Source organism: Haliotis cracherodii, unplaced genomic scaffold, assembly GCF_022045235.1.
Source record: "Haliotis cracherodii isolate W230 unplaced genomic scaffold, xgHalCrac1.p SCAF_16, whole genome shotgun sequence".
Taxonomy (NCBI): domain Eukaryota; kingdom Metazoa; phylum Mollusca; class Gastropoda; order Lepetellida; family Haliotidae; genus Haliotis; species Haliotis cracherodii.
The window spans coordinates 4,810,416-4,827,549 of NW_027266271.1; the positions used below are offsets into that span (position 1 = coordinate 4,810,416).

Below are 17,134 nucleotides of genomic sequence, written 5' to 3' on the forward strand. Positions count from 1 at the left end.
CCTCCCCCCTACCCTCTAACACCCAACTTATCCTCACCCCACCCCCTCCCTCAACCCTTCCCCCTCCCTCAACCCTTCCCCCTACCTACAGTGTGCTCCGCCCTCTATTCCTAAACCACCTGTCGCCATGCTAGTTTGCGCCAAGTATGTTCCCGTCCGTGTAGATGTGGCAGCTTCTGAGAAAGTGCTCTACTTGTTCACTGCGTTCTGCATCAACATAAGACATCAATTATGTATGCAATTACTGTCGATGTTCTGTTTGTAGACACTGTCGACATTCTATATGTTGTCACTATATGATGTCTTTATGTACAGACTGGATTTTCTATTGTCAGCACTACCGACATATTGAATGTAAATATAAAGCAGAATAACAAGTCTCGATATCCTACGAAACAGGTTCCATTGGGCGTAAAAGGCAACAGTTTGTATGTAAATACTATCAATATATTGTATGAAAAAATCGCAATTAATATTCTGTATGTTCAAGCCATAAACTTTATGCACACACTATGAATATTTTTTGTGAACATTGTCGACACATCTGTATGTAAATACTGTCGACATTTGTAAACATATATATATATATATGATATGTCAATAATGGGAATGTAAGCACTGTTGACAGTATGGTTTTAAGCACAATTGATATGCATAATTTTATGTAAAGTGTTGACAATATCTATGCAAACACTCTCTGCATTATGTACATAAAAACTGTCGGCTTACAGTATGTAAACACAGTCGACTTTCTGAAGGTGAACACCATTGATATAAGTCTGTATACACTGTCAACGATATGTATACAAACATTGACCACGTTATGTATATAAAAGACCTACCTAAAGATTTATTATGCATGTGAATATTGCGGTACTTAAGTACGCGAACACTGCGGTCAGTTTGTATATGAACCCTGCGTATTTATGTATGTGAACATCTGTCATTATGTGAACACTACTTTATTATGTATTTAACATGCGGTCATAATGTATGTGAACATTGCGGTCATTATGTATGTGGACATTGCGGTCATTATGCACAAGGACACTGTGTTATTATGTATGTGAACATGCGGTCATTATGTATGTTAACACTTCGTTATTATGTATTTAATATGCAGCCATTATGTATATGAACAAGCCACATGTTGTTTTTATGTATGTGAACACTGCGCTATTATGTATGTCATCATGGCGGTCATTGTGTATGTGAACACGGTGGTCATTTTGTGTGTATGTACAGACAACAGACAGTTTGGGTACAATGTCTACTTTCTGTATGTACACACTATGAACAATATATATAAACACTTTGTGGTCATTAATATGTAAGGATATCACATTCCCTTCTTAACATGTACTTTCGACTTTGGGAAAAATGGGTACTATCTCTTAAAATACCAGTGGACTTTATGAATGTTCACTTTATGTCCACATTATTAAAAATATGTATGTGCATATAATGGACATAATACATGCATACACTATGGGAATTATGTATGTTCACACTGAGAAAAATATGTATGTGCACACTTTAGACATTCAGTTTACACACTGTGGACATTCTGTTTACACATTCAGTATACACCCTAAGAATACTCAGTATAAACACTAAGGACATTCAGTTTACACACTGTAGACATTAAGTATACACCCTGTAGACATTCAGTATACACCCTAAGGACATTAAGTATACACACTGAGCACATTCAGTATATACACTGTTTGCATTTACTTTATACACACTGTAGACATTCAGTATACAAAACTAAGGACATTCAGTTTACACGCTGTGGGCATTCAGTAAACACACAATGGACGTTCAGCTTTCACACTGTGGACATTCAGTAAGCATACTACGAACGTTCAGTTTACTCACTGTGGACATTCAGTGTACACATCGTGAGCGTTCAGTTTCCACACCCAGTACGTTCAGTTTACACACTGTAAACATTCAGTTTATACATTTTGGACATTCAGTATACACACAATGGACGTTCTATTTACATATTGTGGACATTCAGTTTACACACTGGGGAAATTCAGTTTATACATGTTTGACGTTCAGTGTACACATTGTGGACATTCAGTTTATACATTATGACCGTTCAGTTTACTCACTGTGGACATTCAGTGTACACATCGTGAGCGTTCAGTTTCCACACCCAGTACGTTCAGTTTACACACTTTGGGCATTTAGTTTACACACTGTAGACATTCAGTTTATACATTTTGGACATTTAGTATACACACCGTGGACGTTCTATTTACACATTGTGGACATTCAGTTTAAACACTGGGGAAATTCAGTTTATACATGTTGGACGTTCAGTTTACACACTGTGGACATTTAGTTTACATACTGTGGACATTCAGTTAACACACTGTGGACGCTTAGTTTACACACCGTGGACATTCAGTATACACAGCGTGGACGTTCAGTATACACAGCGTGGACATTCAGTATACACACCGTGGACGTTCAGTATACACACCGTGGACGTTCAGTATACACACTATGGACATTCAGTTTACACACTGTGGACATTCAGTTTACATATTGTGGACATACAGTTTACATATTGTGGACATTCAGTTTACACACTATGGACATACAGTTTACATATTGTAGACATTCAATAAACACACTGTGGACATACAGTTAACACACTGTAGACATTCAGTTAACACACTGTAGACATTCAGTTAACACACTGTGGACATACAGTTTACATATTGTGGACATTCAGTTAACACACTGTGGACATTCAGTTGACACACTTTGGACATTCAGTTTACACACTGTTGACATTCAGTTTACACACTGTGGACATACAGTTTACATATTGTGGACATTCAATTAACACACTGTGGACATTCAGTTAACACACTGTAGACATTCAGTTAACACACTGTAGACATTCAGTTTACACACTGTGGACATACAGTTTACATATTGTGGACATTCAGTTAACACACTGTGGACATTCAGTTGACACACTTTGGACATTCAGTTTACCCACTTTGGACATTCAGTTTACACACTGTGGACATACAGTTTACACACTGTGGACATTCAGTTTACACACTGTTGACATTCAGTTTACACACTGTGGACATTCAGTTTACACACTTTGGACATTCAGTTAACACACTGTAGACATTCAGTTTATACATTGTGGACATACAGTTTACATATTGTAGACATTCAGTTAACACACTGTGGACATTTAGTTTATACATTTTAGACATACAGTTTACAGACTGTGGACATTTAGTTAACACACTGTGGGCATTCAATTCATACATGTTGGGCGTTCAGTTTACACACTGTGGACATTTAGTTTACACACTGTGGGCATTCAATTCATACATGTTGGACATTTAGTTTACACACTGTGGGCATTCAATTGATACATGTTGGACGTTCAGTTTACACACTGTGGACATTTAGTTTACAAACTGTGTGGACATTCAGTTTACAGATTGTGGACATTCAGTTAACACACTGTGGACATTAAGTTTATACATGTTGGATGTTCAGTTTACACACTGTGGACATTCAGTTTACAGAATGTGGGCATTCAGTTTACATATTGTGGACATTCAGTTAACACGCTGTGGACATTCAGTTTATACACTGGACATTCAGTTACCACACTTAGGACATGCAATTTATACATGTTGGACATTCAGTTTACACACTGTTGACATTTAGCTGACACACTGTGGACATTCAGCTAACATGCTGTGGACATACAGTTAACAAACTCAGGACAATCAATTGATACATGTTGGACGTTCAGTTTACACACTGTGGACATTTAGTTTACAAACTGTGTGGACATTCAGTTTACAGATTGTGGACATTCAGTTAACACACTGGGGAAATTAAGTTTATACATGTTGGATGTTCAGTTTACACACTGTGGACATTCAGTTTACAGACTGTGGGCATTCAGTTTACATATTGTGGACATTCAGTTAACACGCTGTGGACATTCAGTTTATACACTGTCCATACACTTTAACCAATCAAGACAGTCACCATTCGTTCCTACAGCCACCTTACCTGGTCTTTACACTTTAACCCATCAAGATAGTCACCATTTGTTCCTACAGCCACCCTACCTGGTCTATAATGTTTAACCCATCAAGTCAGTCACCATTCGTTCCCATAGCCACCCTACCTGGTCTTTACACTTTAACCCATCAAGACAGTCACCATTCGTTCTTACAGCCACCCTATCTGGTTTTTACACTTTAACCCATCAAGACAGTCACCATTCGTTCCTACAGCCACCCTACCTGGTCTTTACACTTTAACGCATCAAGAGAGTCACCATTCGTTCCTACAGCCACCCTACCTGGTTTTTACACTTTAACCCATCAAGACAGTCACCATTCTTTCCTACATCCACCCTACCTGGTCTTTACACTTTAGCCCATCAAGACAGTCACCATTCGTTCCTACAGCCACCCTTCCTGGTCTTTATACTTTAACCCATCAAGACAGTCACCATTCGTTCTTACAGCCACCCTACCTGGTCTTTACACTTTAACCCATCAAGACAGTCACCATTCGTTCCTAGAGCAACCCTACCTGGTTTATACACTTTAACCCATGGCCATCACGACATTCACAATTAGTTCCTACAGCCAACCTACCTGGTCCATACAATTTAACCCATCAAGACAGTCACCATCCGTTCCTTCAGCCACCTTACCTGGTCTATACAATTTAACCTATCAAGACAGTCACCATTCGTTCCTACAGCCACCCTACCTGGTCTTTACACTTTAACCCATCAAGACAGTCACCATTTGTTCCTATAGCCACCCTACCTGGTCCATACACTTTAACCCATGGCCATCACAACAGTCACCATTCGTTCCTACAGCCACCCTACCTGGTCCATACAGCTCAACCCATTAAGACACTCACCATTCGTTGATACAGCCATCCTACCTGGTCTATACACTTCAACCCATCAGGACAGTCACAATTCGTTCCTAAAGCCACCCTACCTGGTCTATACAATTTAACCCTTCAAGACAGTCACCATTCGTTCTTACAGCCACCCTACCTGGTCCATACACTTTAATCCATCAAGACAGTCAACATTCGTTCCTAAAGGAACCCTACCTGGTCTATACACTTTTACCCATCAAGAGAGTCACCATTCGTTCCTGCAGCCACCCTACCTGGTCTATACACTTTAACACATTAAAAAACTCACCATTCGTTCCTACAACCACACTACCTGGTCTATACACTTTAACTCATCAAGACAGTCACCATTCGTTCCCACAGCCACCCTACCTGGTTTTTACACTTTAACCCTTCAAGACAGCCACCATTTCTTCCCACAGCCACCCTACCTGGTCTATACACTTTAACCCATCAGGACAGTCACAATTCGTTCCTAAAGCCACCCTACCTGGTCTATACAATTTAACCCTTCAAGACAGTCACCATTCGTTCTTACAGCCACCCTACCTGGTCCATACACTTTAATCCATCAAGACAGTCAACATTCGTTCCTAAAGGAACCCTACCTGGTCTATACACTTTTACCCATCAAGAGAGTCACCATTCGTTCCTGCAGCCACCCTACCTGGTCTATACACTTTAACACATTAAAAAACTCACCATTCGTTCCTACAACCACACTACCTGGTCTATACACTTTAACTCATCAAGACAGTCACCATTCGTTCCCACAGCCACCCTACCTGGTTTTTACACTTTAACCCTTCAAGACAGCCACCATTTCTTCCCACAGCCACCCTACCTGGTCTATACACTTTAACCCATCAACATAGTCACCATTTGTTCCTGCAGCCACCCTACCTGGTCTATACAATTTAACCCTTCAAGACAGTCACCATTCGTTCTTACAGCCACCCTACCTGGTCTATACACTTTAACCCATCAACATAGTCACCATTTGTTCCTGCAGCCACCCTACCTGGTCTATAATGTTTAACCCATCAAGTCAGTCACCATTCGTTCCTACAGCCACCCTACCTGGTCCATACACTTTAACCCATGGCCATCACGACAGTCACCATTCGTTCTTACAGCCACCCTCTCAGGTCTATACACTTTAACCCATTAAGACAGTCACCATTCGTTGCTACAGTCACCCTACCTGGTCTATACACTTTAACCCATCAAGACAGTCACCATTCGTCCGAAAAGCCACCCTACCTGGTCTATACACTTTAACCCATCAAGATAGTCACCATTTGTTCCTGCAGCCAACCTACCTTGTCCATACACTTAAACCCATTAAGACACTCACCATTCGTTGATACAGCCATCCTACCTGGTCTATACACTTTAACCCATCAGGACAGTCACAATTCGTTCCTAAAGCCACCCTACCTGGTCTATACAATTTAACCCTTCAAGACAGTCACCATTCGTTCTTACAGCCACCCTACCTGGTCCATACACTTTAATCCATCAAGACAGTCACCATTCGTTGCTACAGCCACCCTACCTGGTCCATACACTTTAACCCATGGCCATCACGACAGTCACCATTCGTTCTTACAGCCACCCTCTCAGGTCTATACACTTTAACCCATTAAGACAGTCACCATTCGTTGCTACAGTCACCCTACCTGGTCTATACACTTTAACCCATCAAGACAGTCACCATTCGTCCGAAAAGCCACCCTACCTGGTCTATACACTTTAACCCATCAAGACAGTTACCATTTGTTCCTGCAGCCACCCTACCTTGTCCATACACTTAAACCCATTAAGACACTCACCATTCGTTGATACAGCCATCCTACCTGGTCTATACACTTTAACCCATCAGGACAGTCACAATTCGTTCCTAAAGCCACCCTACCTGGTCTATACAATTTAACCCTTCAAGACAGTCACCATTCGTTCTTACAGCCACCCTACCTGGTCCATACACTTTAATCCATCAAGACAGTCACCATTCGTTCCTACAGCCACCCTACCTGGTCCATACACTTTAACCCATGGCCATCACGACAGTCACCATTTGTTCTTACAGTCACCCTACCTGGTCTATACACTTTAACCCATCAAGACAGTCACCATTCGTCCGAAAAGCCACCCTACCTGGTCTATACACTTTAACCCATCAAGACAGTCACTATTCGTTCCTACAGCCACCCTACCTGGTCTATACACTTTAACCCATCAAGACAGTCACCATTCGTTCCTACAGCCACTCTACCTGGTCTTTACACTTTAACCGATCAAGACAGTTACCATTCGTTCCTGCAGCCACCCTACCTGGTCTTTACACTTAAAACAATCACCACGGTCAACATTCGTTCCTACATCCACCCTACCTGGTCTATACACTTTAACCCATCAAGACAGTCACTATTCGTTCCTACAGCCAACCCTACCTGGTCTATACACTTTAACCCATGAAGATAGTCACTTTTCCTTCCTACAGCCACCCTACCTGGTCTATACACTTTAACCCATCAAGACAGTCACCATTCGTTCTTACAGCCACCCTACCTGGTCTTTACACTTTAACCGATCAAGACAGTTACCATTCGTTCCTGCAGCCACCCTACCTGGTCTTTACACTTTAACCGATCAAGACAGTCACCATTCGTTCCCACAGCCACACTACCTGGTCCATACACTTTAACCCATCAAGACAGTCACCATTCGTTCCTACAGCCACCCTACCTGGTCTTTACACTTAAAACAATCACGACGGTCAACATTCGTTCCTACATCCACCCTACCTGGTCTATACACTTTAACCCATCAAGACAGTCACTATTCGTTCCTACAGCCACCCTACCTTGTCTATACACTTTAACTCATCAAAACAGTCACTATTCGTTCCTACAGCCACCTTACCTGGTCTATACAGTTCAACCCATCAAGACAGTCACCATTCGTTCCTACAGCCACCCTACCTGTTCTTTACACTTTAACCCATGAAGATAGTCACTTTTCCTTCCTACGGCCACCCTACCTGGTCTTTACACTTTAACCGATCAAGACAGTTACCATTCGTTCCTGCAGCCACCCTACCTGGTCTTTACACTTTAACCCATCAAGACAGTCACCATTCGTTCCTGCAGCCACCTTACCTGTGTGTCAACTACATGCAACGAGTGTAGGACATAGGTTTATTTGTAAACAGATGCTGTCTTTGTGTCGACTACATGCAATGAGTGTAGGACATGTGTTTATTTGTAAACAGATGATGTCTTTGTGTCGACTACATGCAATGAGTGTAGGACATGTGTTTATTTGTAAACAGATGATGTCTTTGTGTCGACTACATGCAACGAGTGTAGGACATGTGTTTATCTGTAAACAGATGCTGTCTTTGTGTCGACTACATGCAACGAGAGTAGGACATGTGTTTATTTGTAAACAGATGCTGTCTTTGTGTCGACTACATGCAACGAGTGTAGGACATGTGTTTATTTGTAAACAGATGATGTCTTTGTGTCGACTACATGCAATGAGTGTAGGACATGTGTTTATTTGTAAACAGATGATGTCTTTGTGTCGACTACATGCAACGAGTGTAGGACATGTGTTTATCTGTAAACAGATGCTGTCTTTGTGTCGACTACATGCAACGAGTGTAGGATATGTGTTTATTTGTAAACAGATGATGTCTTTGTGTCGACTACATGCAACTAGTGTAGGACATAGGTTTATTTGTAAACAGATGCTGTCTTTGTGTCGACTACATGCAACTAGTGTAGGACATAGGTTTATTTGTAAACAGATGCTGTCTTTGTGTCGACTACATGCAACTAGTGTAGGACATGTGTTTATCTGTAGACAAATGATGTCTTTGTGTCGACTACATGCAACTAGTGTAGGACATGTGTTTATTTGTAAACAGATGCTGTCTTTGTGTCGACTACATGCAACGAGTGTAGGACATGTGTTTATTTGTAAACAGATGCTGTCTTTGTGTCGACTACATGCAACTAGTGTAGGACATACGTTTATCTGTAGACAGATGCTGTCTTTGTGTCGACTACATGCAACTAGTGTAGGACATAGGTTTATCTGTAGACAGATGATGTCTTTGTGTCAACTACATGCAACTAGTGTAGGACATAGGTTTATTTGTAAACAGATGCTGTCTTTGTGTCGACTACATGCAACTAGTGTAGGACATGTGTTTATCTGTAGACAGATGATGTCTTTGTGTCAACTACATGCAACTAGTGTAGGACATAGGTTTATCTGTAGACAGATGCTGTCTTTGTGTCGACTACATGCAATGAGTGTAGGACATGTGTTTATCTGTAAACAGGTGCTGTCTTTGTGTCGACTACATGCAACTAGTGTAGGACATAGGTTTATCTGTAGACAGATGATGTCCTTGTGTCAACTACATGCAACGAGTATAGGACATAGGTTTATTTGTAAACAGATGCTGTCTTTGTGTCGACTACATGCAACGAGTGTAGGACATGTGTTTATCTGTAAACAGGTGCTGTCTTTGTGTCGACTACATGCAACTAGTGTAGGACATAGGTTTATCTGTAGACAGATGCTGTCTTTGTGTCGACTACATGCAACGAGTGTAGGACATGTGCTTATCTGTAGACAGATGATGTCTTTGTGTCGACTACATGCAACTAGTGTAGGACATAGGTTTATCTGTAGACAGATGCTGTCTTTGTGTCGACTACATGCAACTAGTGTAGGACATGTGTTTATCTGTATACAGATGCTGTCTTTGTGTCGACTACATGCAACTAGTGTAGGACATAGGTTTATCTGTAGACAGATGATGTCTTTGTGTCGACTACATGCAACTAGTGTAGGACATAGGTTTATCTGTAGACAGATGCTGTCTTTGTGTCAACTACATGTAACTAGTGTAGGACATGTGTTTATCTGTAGACAGATGCTGTCTTTGTGTCGACTACATGCAACTAGTGTAGGACATGTGCTTATCTGTAGACAGACGTTGCCTTGTGTCGACATACATGTGGCTAGTTATTAGTTATTAGTTTTTTGTTCCACGAGTTTATGTATAAAAGAGATACAACCTTCATTTAGCAGCATTTCTTTTTCTTCCTGTCACATAATAAATTTGACAACATCTGTTCACATAATTATTTTCATTGCATCATATGTGTTCAGTTGACTGCATAACAAGTCAGTTAATATCAACTACCACGTGCTAGTGAAGCACCATGCTGACAGACAACAATTAAGTGTCACCTGCACGCAGTCTCTCACTTCCATTACACACGCGTGTATTGATACGGTTTACGTTTACACTCGAGCCAACGGTGTTCCACTTAACAATCTTTCAACAATATTACAAAACCCATGCTACCGATAATCGGAAGATTTTATGTCCGCTCTTGCAATTTATTACATCTAACAGGTCAAATGAGCATCAATGTATGATGGCGCAACTACCTTACCCGTTTTTTTCAAATTACAGTACATGTAGGTAGCCACACGTCGTTCTCAACTCACACCATAGGACATAGAGGTAGTTACCCGTCGTTCCTACAATCACTCCACCCGGTCTACACACTACAGCGCATGTGGATAGTCAGCCCTCGTTCCTACCATCCTTCTACGCGGTCTTCACACAACAGAACAATGAGATAGTCAACCCAGTCTTATTACTAGAGACTATCTAAACACATTTGACACGGCAAGTAAACCCCGATGGTGTTTCACTCGGCTGTGTTTGTGTTCATTATCACGTCACAAACATTATTTCTCAGCCTCTAATACTTAATCTTCTAAAGGCTCCAGGTCTCCAACGTACGATTCTACTATCGCATGGTTCTCTTCCTTGTCCGCCCAAGATGGGGTGAGAAGGTTTCCATGTTATTTACACACAGAAGTGCCATGTTGTTTAGTAGAAACATTATATCATTAATAATTTGGCATCTAATAGACTGCCCTCGAGACCTCATCAATATATGCTTCAATTGTCCACGGCCTAGTCAGTACAGGAAACTAACCTTTCATATGAAAAAGAAAATGACCGTATATAAAATATATAAGAACTTCCACTCACAATGTTACAGATGTTACAGATGAAATTATTTATATCGTCATCTCTGAAGCATCTTACATATATGACATGGATTTATTTTCGAAGGTACAAATTTCCTTTATATGTAGATCTTCAAACGATCATTTTCTTGTTCATATGAAAGTTGTTGTAGGTTAGATTCCTCTACTGACTTGGCCGAGGACAATTGAAGCAGTCGTCCATGCAACCATCTAACAGACAAGTAATGTCTCACAATGCTGTCCAACTGCTTGGTCGTATGTCCTGTTGTCTATTGTGCATTTTCGAGAATAGATCTAGGTACTCGGTTAATTTATGTTCTACTGGCATATTATTCTATGAAAGAAAACGAAGTCGTTCTTACAAAACACTCGCTGATACCATATGGCCAGTCGAGGTATTTAACTCATTGATACACGATATTTTGTTTAAAGACAAATAGGGTTCCCCGGCGACACCATAACATTAAGAGACCCCAAGCACATAGAGCCGTCATATGCTGCATAGTTATCATGCTACCACACATGTACTACAAGCGGAAAAATAACAAAATAATATATTGGCTTGAATAATGAATAATCAATAAACAATATGCATCAAATTAATCTTTGATATAGTATTATGTTTATCTACACTTATATACTAATTGATATAGTTATTTACTTTTACGCGTCGTTCAGCGGGGACATGGGTGAACATTGTGACATTTACGAGTGAAACGTTTATAACGCAAGATTAGATCAAAATTACCGTCATCCGTTAAACCTATTTGGTGATAATTATACTTTTTGATTCCTTTCCGATTTTTAATCAGTACTGTATAAAACTTGAACTCGAAACATAGCCTACATATAATGTATCATTACACTACACTGTGGTGATGGTTGGTATCCTTCAAAACCACATTTGCTCTTGTGGCAAATCAATGCCAGTGATTCACTTTTATGTATTTTACCTGGTAAGTGTTGCTATTTCAACACTGCATTTATAACAGTGCCAAAACACTTTACTAGTTAATTGCTCGTTATGATGTCTTAACTATGAAATGGAATACTTAGATGCTGTTTGACTGTGTGTTGTTGCCTCTGAGATCATATATAATAAACATTCCTGCATTTCGCCCGAGAACCTGTCTGTTTTTGAAGGCGTGGGGATCCCGGAGTTCATTCCCCGCAACGATTCTAGGCAAAAACTGTCCTTAAAACAGACTGTTTTCACATTTAACATACTTTCATTTAATCAAGCAAACATGAAATATTGTCCAACTCAAATCATCCATGAAATTATTTCCATGATTTACGTGAATAGAGTAATCTACATACTCGAATCTATAATAGAATAGATTTGTATCTCCATCATTACTTTCAGATAAGATTGAATTATGCCACTTGACTATCCAAATCTAGCAAAGTATATTATAAGTTATTTATGTGTGGGACGAGTTCGGGTTGTTAGACACCAGATTATTAGAAGATTTTGGGTGTTGTATTTACTTGAGCGACCACCGTACGGTGTGGTATATGGGCCCGTCCATGCTACAACTTGATCCTTTAAGTCGCCTGCGACAGCGCTTACTTGACAAGCTATTCAACACACGGGAAAGCTAACATGTTAAGTCGCATTTGATTAACTATTATTGCAAGAGTCTTGTCCTCTTTCAATAACCTATCATTCGAATGTACAGCAATATAGAGCACAATTCTTTACTTTTCCCAATTTGAAAGCATTCCTATCCGTCTAATAAAGAATTGAGAGTGTCTTTCAAACGGTTCAAGTTAATTCCTTTCGCTTTGCGAAGTCGCTGCTATTGGCGTGTAAAGGCCGTGTTTGAAGCCCCGGGTTGACCTTGCGACCCGGCTTGCCACGGCGGAACTTTGATGTGTGCCTGTCGTCCGTTAGCCGACTCCCCGACAAACCCACTGTATACCTCAAGCTGCACACACCTCGCACTTCTCAAAATATTTTAATTTGAAGCGTTTACAGAATCTTAATGTAAGCATCTGCCGCGTGTGACTACTGCTATAACAGCCAACTCCTGTAACTATAGTTCCGTGGCGACATGCGTTCATAGGTAGATGTGCTAAACATACAAATAAAGTGGTAACCGTACAAATCCTCTCAATTTGTTAACCTAAACCTAGTTTTGTGAAATTAGCGATTTCGCGATTATCTCGTTTTAATATATTATTACCAAGCAACGCAAGAACACGAAACATGTACACATAAAGTACTGTACATTATTATTTGCAAATTACAATTATGATATACCAATGTGTGTCCACGGTACCACTGCAGAAAACAAAATGATCGCTATCGAATCGGTCGAGCTTCATTTCCTTTTCGTCAGCTTACAAATACTGAGGGGCAGACAGATATTGCACGCACGGGTAGTATGCTACCTACTCATTCACTAATGAGATGCAGAGAGCAAATTGTACGTCGTTTTATAATTGGATTTATTTTAAACATATATTTTTGTAATTTTTTTCACAGGAGAAGTGTGCGTTATGTATGAGCAGTGTGTATTAGCCCGCATGTGAGTTGCCCCGACAGTCTCTCGTTGCGCCGTTGGTCACACTTACAAACCTCGTTTGAAGAGTTATACTGTAAGCGGACCCCTTATTCCATCTAGTCTCAATGCGAATCGTAGTTTTATATTAAGGAATTTAGCGAGAGTTAATTGAACGAAAAAGTCCATTAGTTAAAACGTTTCTTCGACAGTGTTTAAGTAGAAAGCAGTAACTTCCGCACATTTATCTGCCAACAGCTGGAACGATATGAGCAGGGTTTTATCTTAAATCAATGAACTTGCGCCAGATTATTACAAGTTATTAATATGCCGCTCTCTTGTTGGAAAACTTTCGGTAGATCCCCTCATATAGCTCTCTCCTATAGTGACGTATCTATTACACTGTACAATACACAGAGGTTTAGTTTTTTATGTTAATGAAATATTAACGGCGAATGATTATTACCAGGAAAATAATGTTTTTGTCTTTGTGATACGTATTTTTATATTAAAAAAATATATGTTTGAAGAATGAAGTGATTGTATCCCCTACAGCCACCCCCCCCCAACCCCCCTTGACACAACGCCCTCCCCCACAGCCCCCTCCGACATCCCATCATCTCCAGTGTTTGTTTTCCAGCCAGTAATCGCACAGTAAATTTGTACACCAGCCTTCTAATTTGTCCTTATGTCCTAAACGTTTGACTCTTTTGAGTGTAAGAGAAGACAAGCGAGGACTATAGATTACAGTGTTAACGAATTTCCACATCCACAACGTCGCCTTATTTCTGTACACAAATGCACCAACAAATACATCAGTACTTGAAATAAAACTCGTACCCAAACTAAGTGCACGAAAGTTCTCTTTTTTCACGTGCATAATTTCAAAAGTGTTAGATACTCTTCAGAAATGCTTCCTGAGATGTGCATGTATTTGAGCTGAGCGATAATGACGATTTCAATATTTAGTTCGTTAAGCATATTTTAACATTTCAACACATTTATATTTTAGTCAGAAGAATCAGAACTGAAGAAATAAACATTATTAACAAATATTCAATCTCCAATATCACGGTTAGATATCACTTTATTATTATCAATTAATGATAATTGTTTTACGTGAATAATTTAGGAATCTATAGCTTGCTACTTTCGTATTACAAAAACTGAAGATTTCATACAATTTACTTACCACCAAAGGCCAATTATATTGGTCGGGAAGATAAGATAAAAATAAAGACATATTAGTATCCCTTGAATACGCATGGTCGTGTCGCTCTCCTGCCACCTCTTCAACGTGGGAGGATGTCCCTTCTGTCACTTCGCATACATCTATTCAACGATTGCAGTAACAACACATATCTTCTGTACCATATTCATTGTCACACAAGACTTTTTCAATCGGTCGTTCAAAGCATTCTATACTTTTGTTTAGTTCTTGGCAGCACTACCTGCTTGAATCACTGAATTCCAACTCCTTCAAAAAATGATCATTTGTGAAATGTGTTGAAGACGTAGAGCGAAGTCCAGGCGACCAACCAATGTGTAGAATGTGGATCTTTTCTTATTCTCACTTAGGTAATAAAACTCCCGTGTTGGCTTCTACACCGATGTACTTCGCAGATGTTGTCTGAGATGAGAACCTCACAGACTAGCCCCAATTCTTTGAACAAACTTTCATCATAAAAGATAAAAAAAATGGCACTTTCCTAGCCGGCTGCACTGTGCACCTATTTGGTCGCTAGGGGGGTGCCGTGTTCTCCATAGAGGAGGTCGGGTGGGTAAGTCAGATGTCTAGGGAGTTAGCTTACCCGTATATTTGCCTGTGGAGACATATATACCCGTAGTTTTTACTGTCGCTACAGTTTGTGTGCACACAAAAACTGGCCATACTATAGTCCTCCGCTACACCTAGAGTATTCCTCCAGACACGAAACGATCCGCCGTCCAGTGGTATCTTACCTGAAAAAAAAACAAGTATGAAATGCTAGTTTTCTCTGTAGTGGACACGCTCCATTGATTGCAGACAGACAGAGATCACCTCTCCACTAAAATTGGCTCGATATGAATCCCTCAACAAAGCCGTCAAGTGAGTGTCGTCCGCTCAGTGGTAATATTGAAGCAATTTGCTTTACCACCCCGGCCGTGGCTGTACCTCACTGCCCCCTGTCCTACCCCAGCATCCTTCTACAAAGTGTCACCTACAGTCTCACGTCATTCTCCTAATTGTGGACGATAATTGTCCTGCGAGGTTTAAAGTGCACAGCTATTATTTAGTGTTTAGAGTCTGTTAGATTATCTCTTTGATTACTATTGCTAATATACCTCCATAAATTGTAGATGTCAAGTGAGAATTGATGAAAGAAAGACAGAATATATAACCGTTGATGAAGTCCTTACCTTGATAACACCCCCTTTTAAACACAGGAGCTGTATGTTTATCCAGTGTCTAGAGAAGATTGTACACTTTCCTTTCGTGTCGCATCTGCGATAGAGGAATGTTGATGGTTGTATGACAGAACAGTTATTTGCACATGTTCATGCGCTTTGTTTTATTTTACGTTTGTTGAACAAGCTTACAGTTTTGTTTTAAATACTGATTTATTCACTTATCGCGATGGTCATTATTAAATAACTACTAAATATATCATACTTACTACTCCGGAGTCCGAGTGGAGCTATCAACAAGACTAATTTTAAAATCCACAAATGAAATTTTGCGCCGTATTCTTTTTCTGTGTTGAGTCGAAATGAGGGACTATAGTCAGGCACAAAAGTCCAATAAAAGGTCGATGTTTCGGGATGGGCAACATCGTATTAGCTCTTAATTCGGCTTTCTTTAAAGAGAAACCTGCAAGAGAGCAGAGAGACGGGGGCCGGGTCGTGAGTTGGAGGTCAGATGACTAGTCAGCTTCTAAAGCGAGGCTGTAATCTAAATTGTAACCTCCTTAGTTCAATGAACAACTAACAGCTCTCAGCGATTTCATCTGTGATATCACAAGCCCTCACTCCTAAGGCGGCTTCAAATTGACTCTTCTCTCCTCCCAGCCAACACGTGGGAGCGGGAATATGTTTTGGCGCACCGATACTTCCGTGTGGCGGTGATGCGGACGCGCACTCGTGTATACCTGCCCTAAACGTGCCTGACGCTGGTTCCTAGCCAAATATCAGCCCTCGTTCCATGTAACATAAAGAATCAAGCAACATCATTTTGGCTTGTTGCTTGCCCTTTGATGCCTAAAACACCTCTTGGTGTAATTGGATTTACCATTTACACCAGTATATCACTTGAAATGGTTATTGCAGCAAGATTGACTATTGCCTGTTTTACCTGGATACTTAATCTACATTTGGGTCAATATGGTTCTGTGTGATGTGATATCAGATAAAAATTGTCTGTTCAATGTCAAAGTTTTATATCTCATATGTTTCTACATATACTCGTATATCTATAACACAAACGCGTTATCCAAGACATGTTGACTCCATTAAGTCAGTTTGTCATATGGCCTGTCCCCAAAAGTTTCTACACGATGTACTGTCATGGGTCTAGTGAAATCATATGCAATTGGTGGTCG

The 17,134-nt window shown here is 40.3% G+C and overlaps 1 protein-coding gene and 1 long non-coding RNA gene across 3 annotated transcripts in view; both read right to left on the bottom strand.

The window, feature by feature from the left end:
• The window catches only part of LOC139463740 (protein Wnt-6-like), a 40,922-nt gene extending 25,556 nt beyond the window's left edge, over positions 1-15,366 (bottom strand). Inside the window, exon 1 of one of the 2 annotated variants that reach the window (XM_071244997.1) lies at positions 14,749-15,366. In XM_071244997.1, coding sequence (XP_071101098.1) covers positions 14,749-14,822 — 74 coding nt within the window. In that variant the 5' untranslated portion in view covers positions 14,823-15,366. Of the gene's footprint in view, positions 1-10,494; positions 10,515-14,748 lie in introns of those variants that run through there. The other variant, XM_071244998.1, reaches the window with a different exon arrangement.
• Positions 15,367-15,448: 82 nt separating this feature from the next.
• Positions 15,449-16,433, bottom strand: LOC139463741 (uncharacterized). Its single transcript, XR_011653061.1, has 3 exons — positions 16,214-16,433; positions 15,957-16,041; positions 15,449-15,518 (listed from the first exon to the last, which is right to left on the bottom strand). It is a non-coding gene; the product is annotated as an uncharacterized lncRNA (long non-coding RNA).
• Positions 16,434-17,134: the final 701 nt, after the last annotated feature.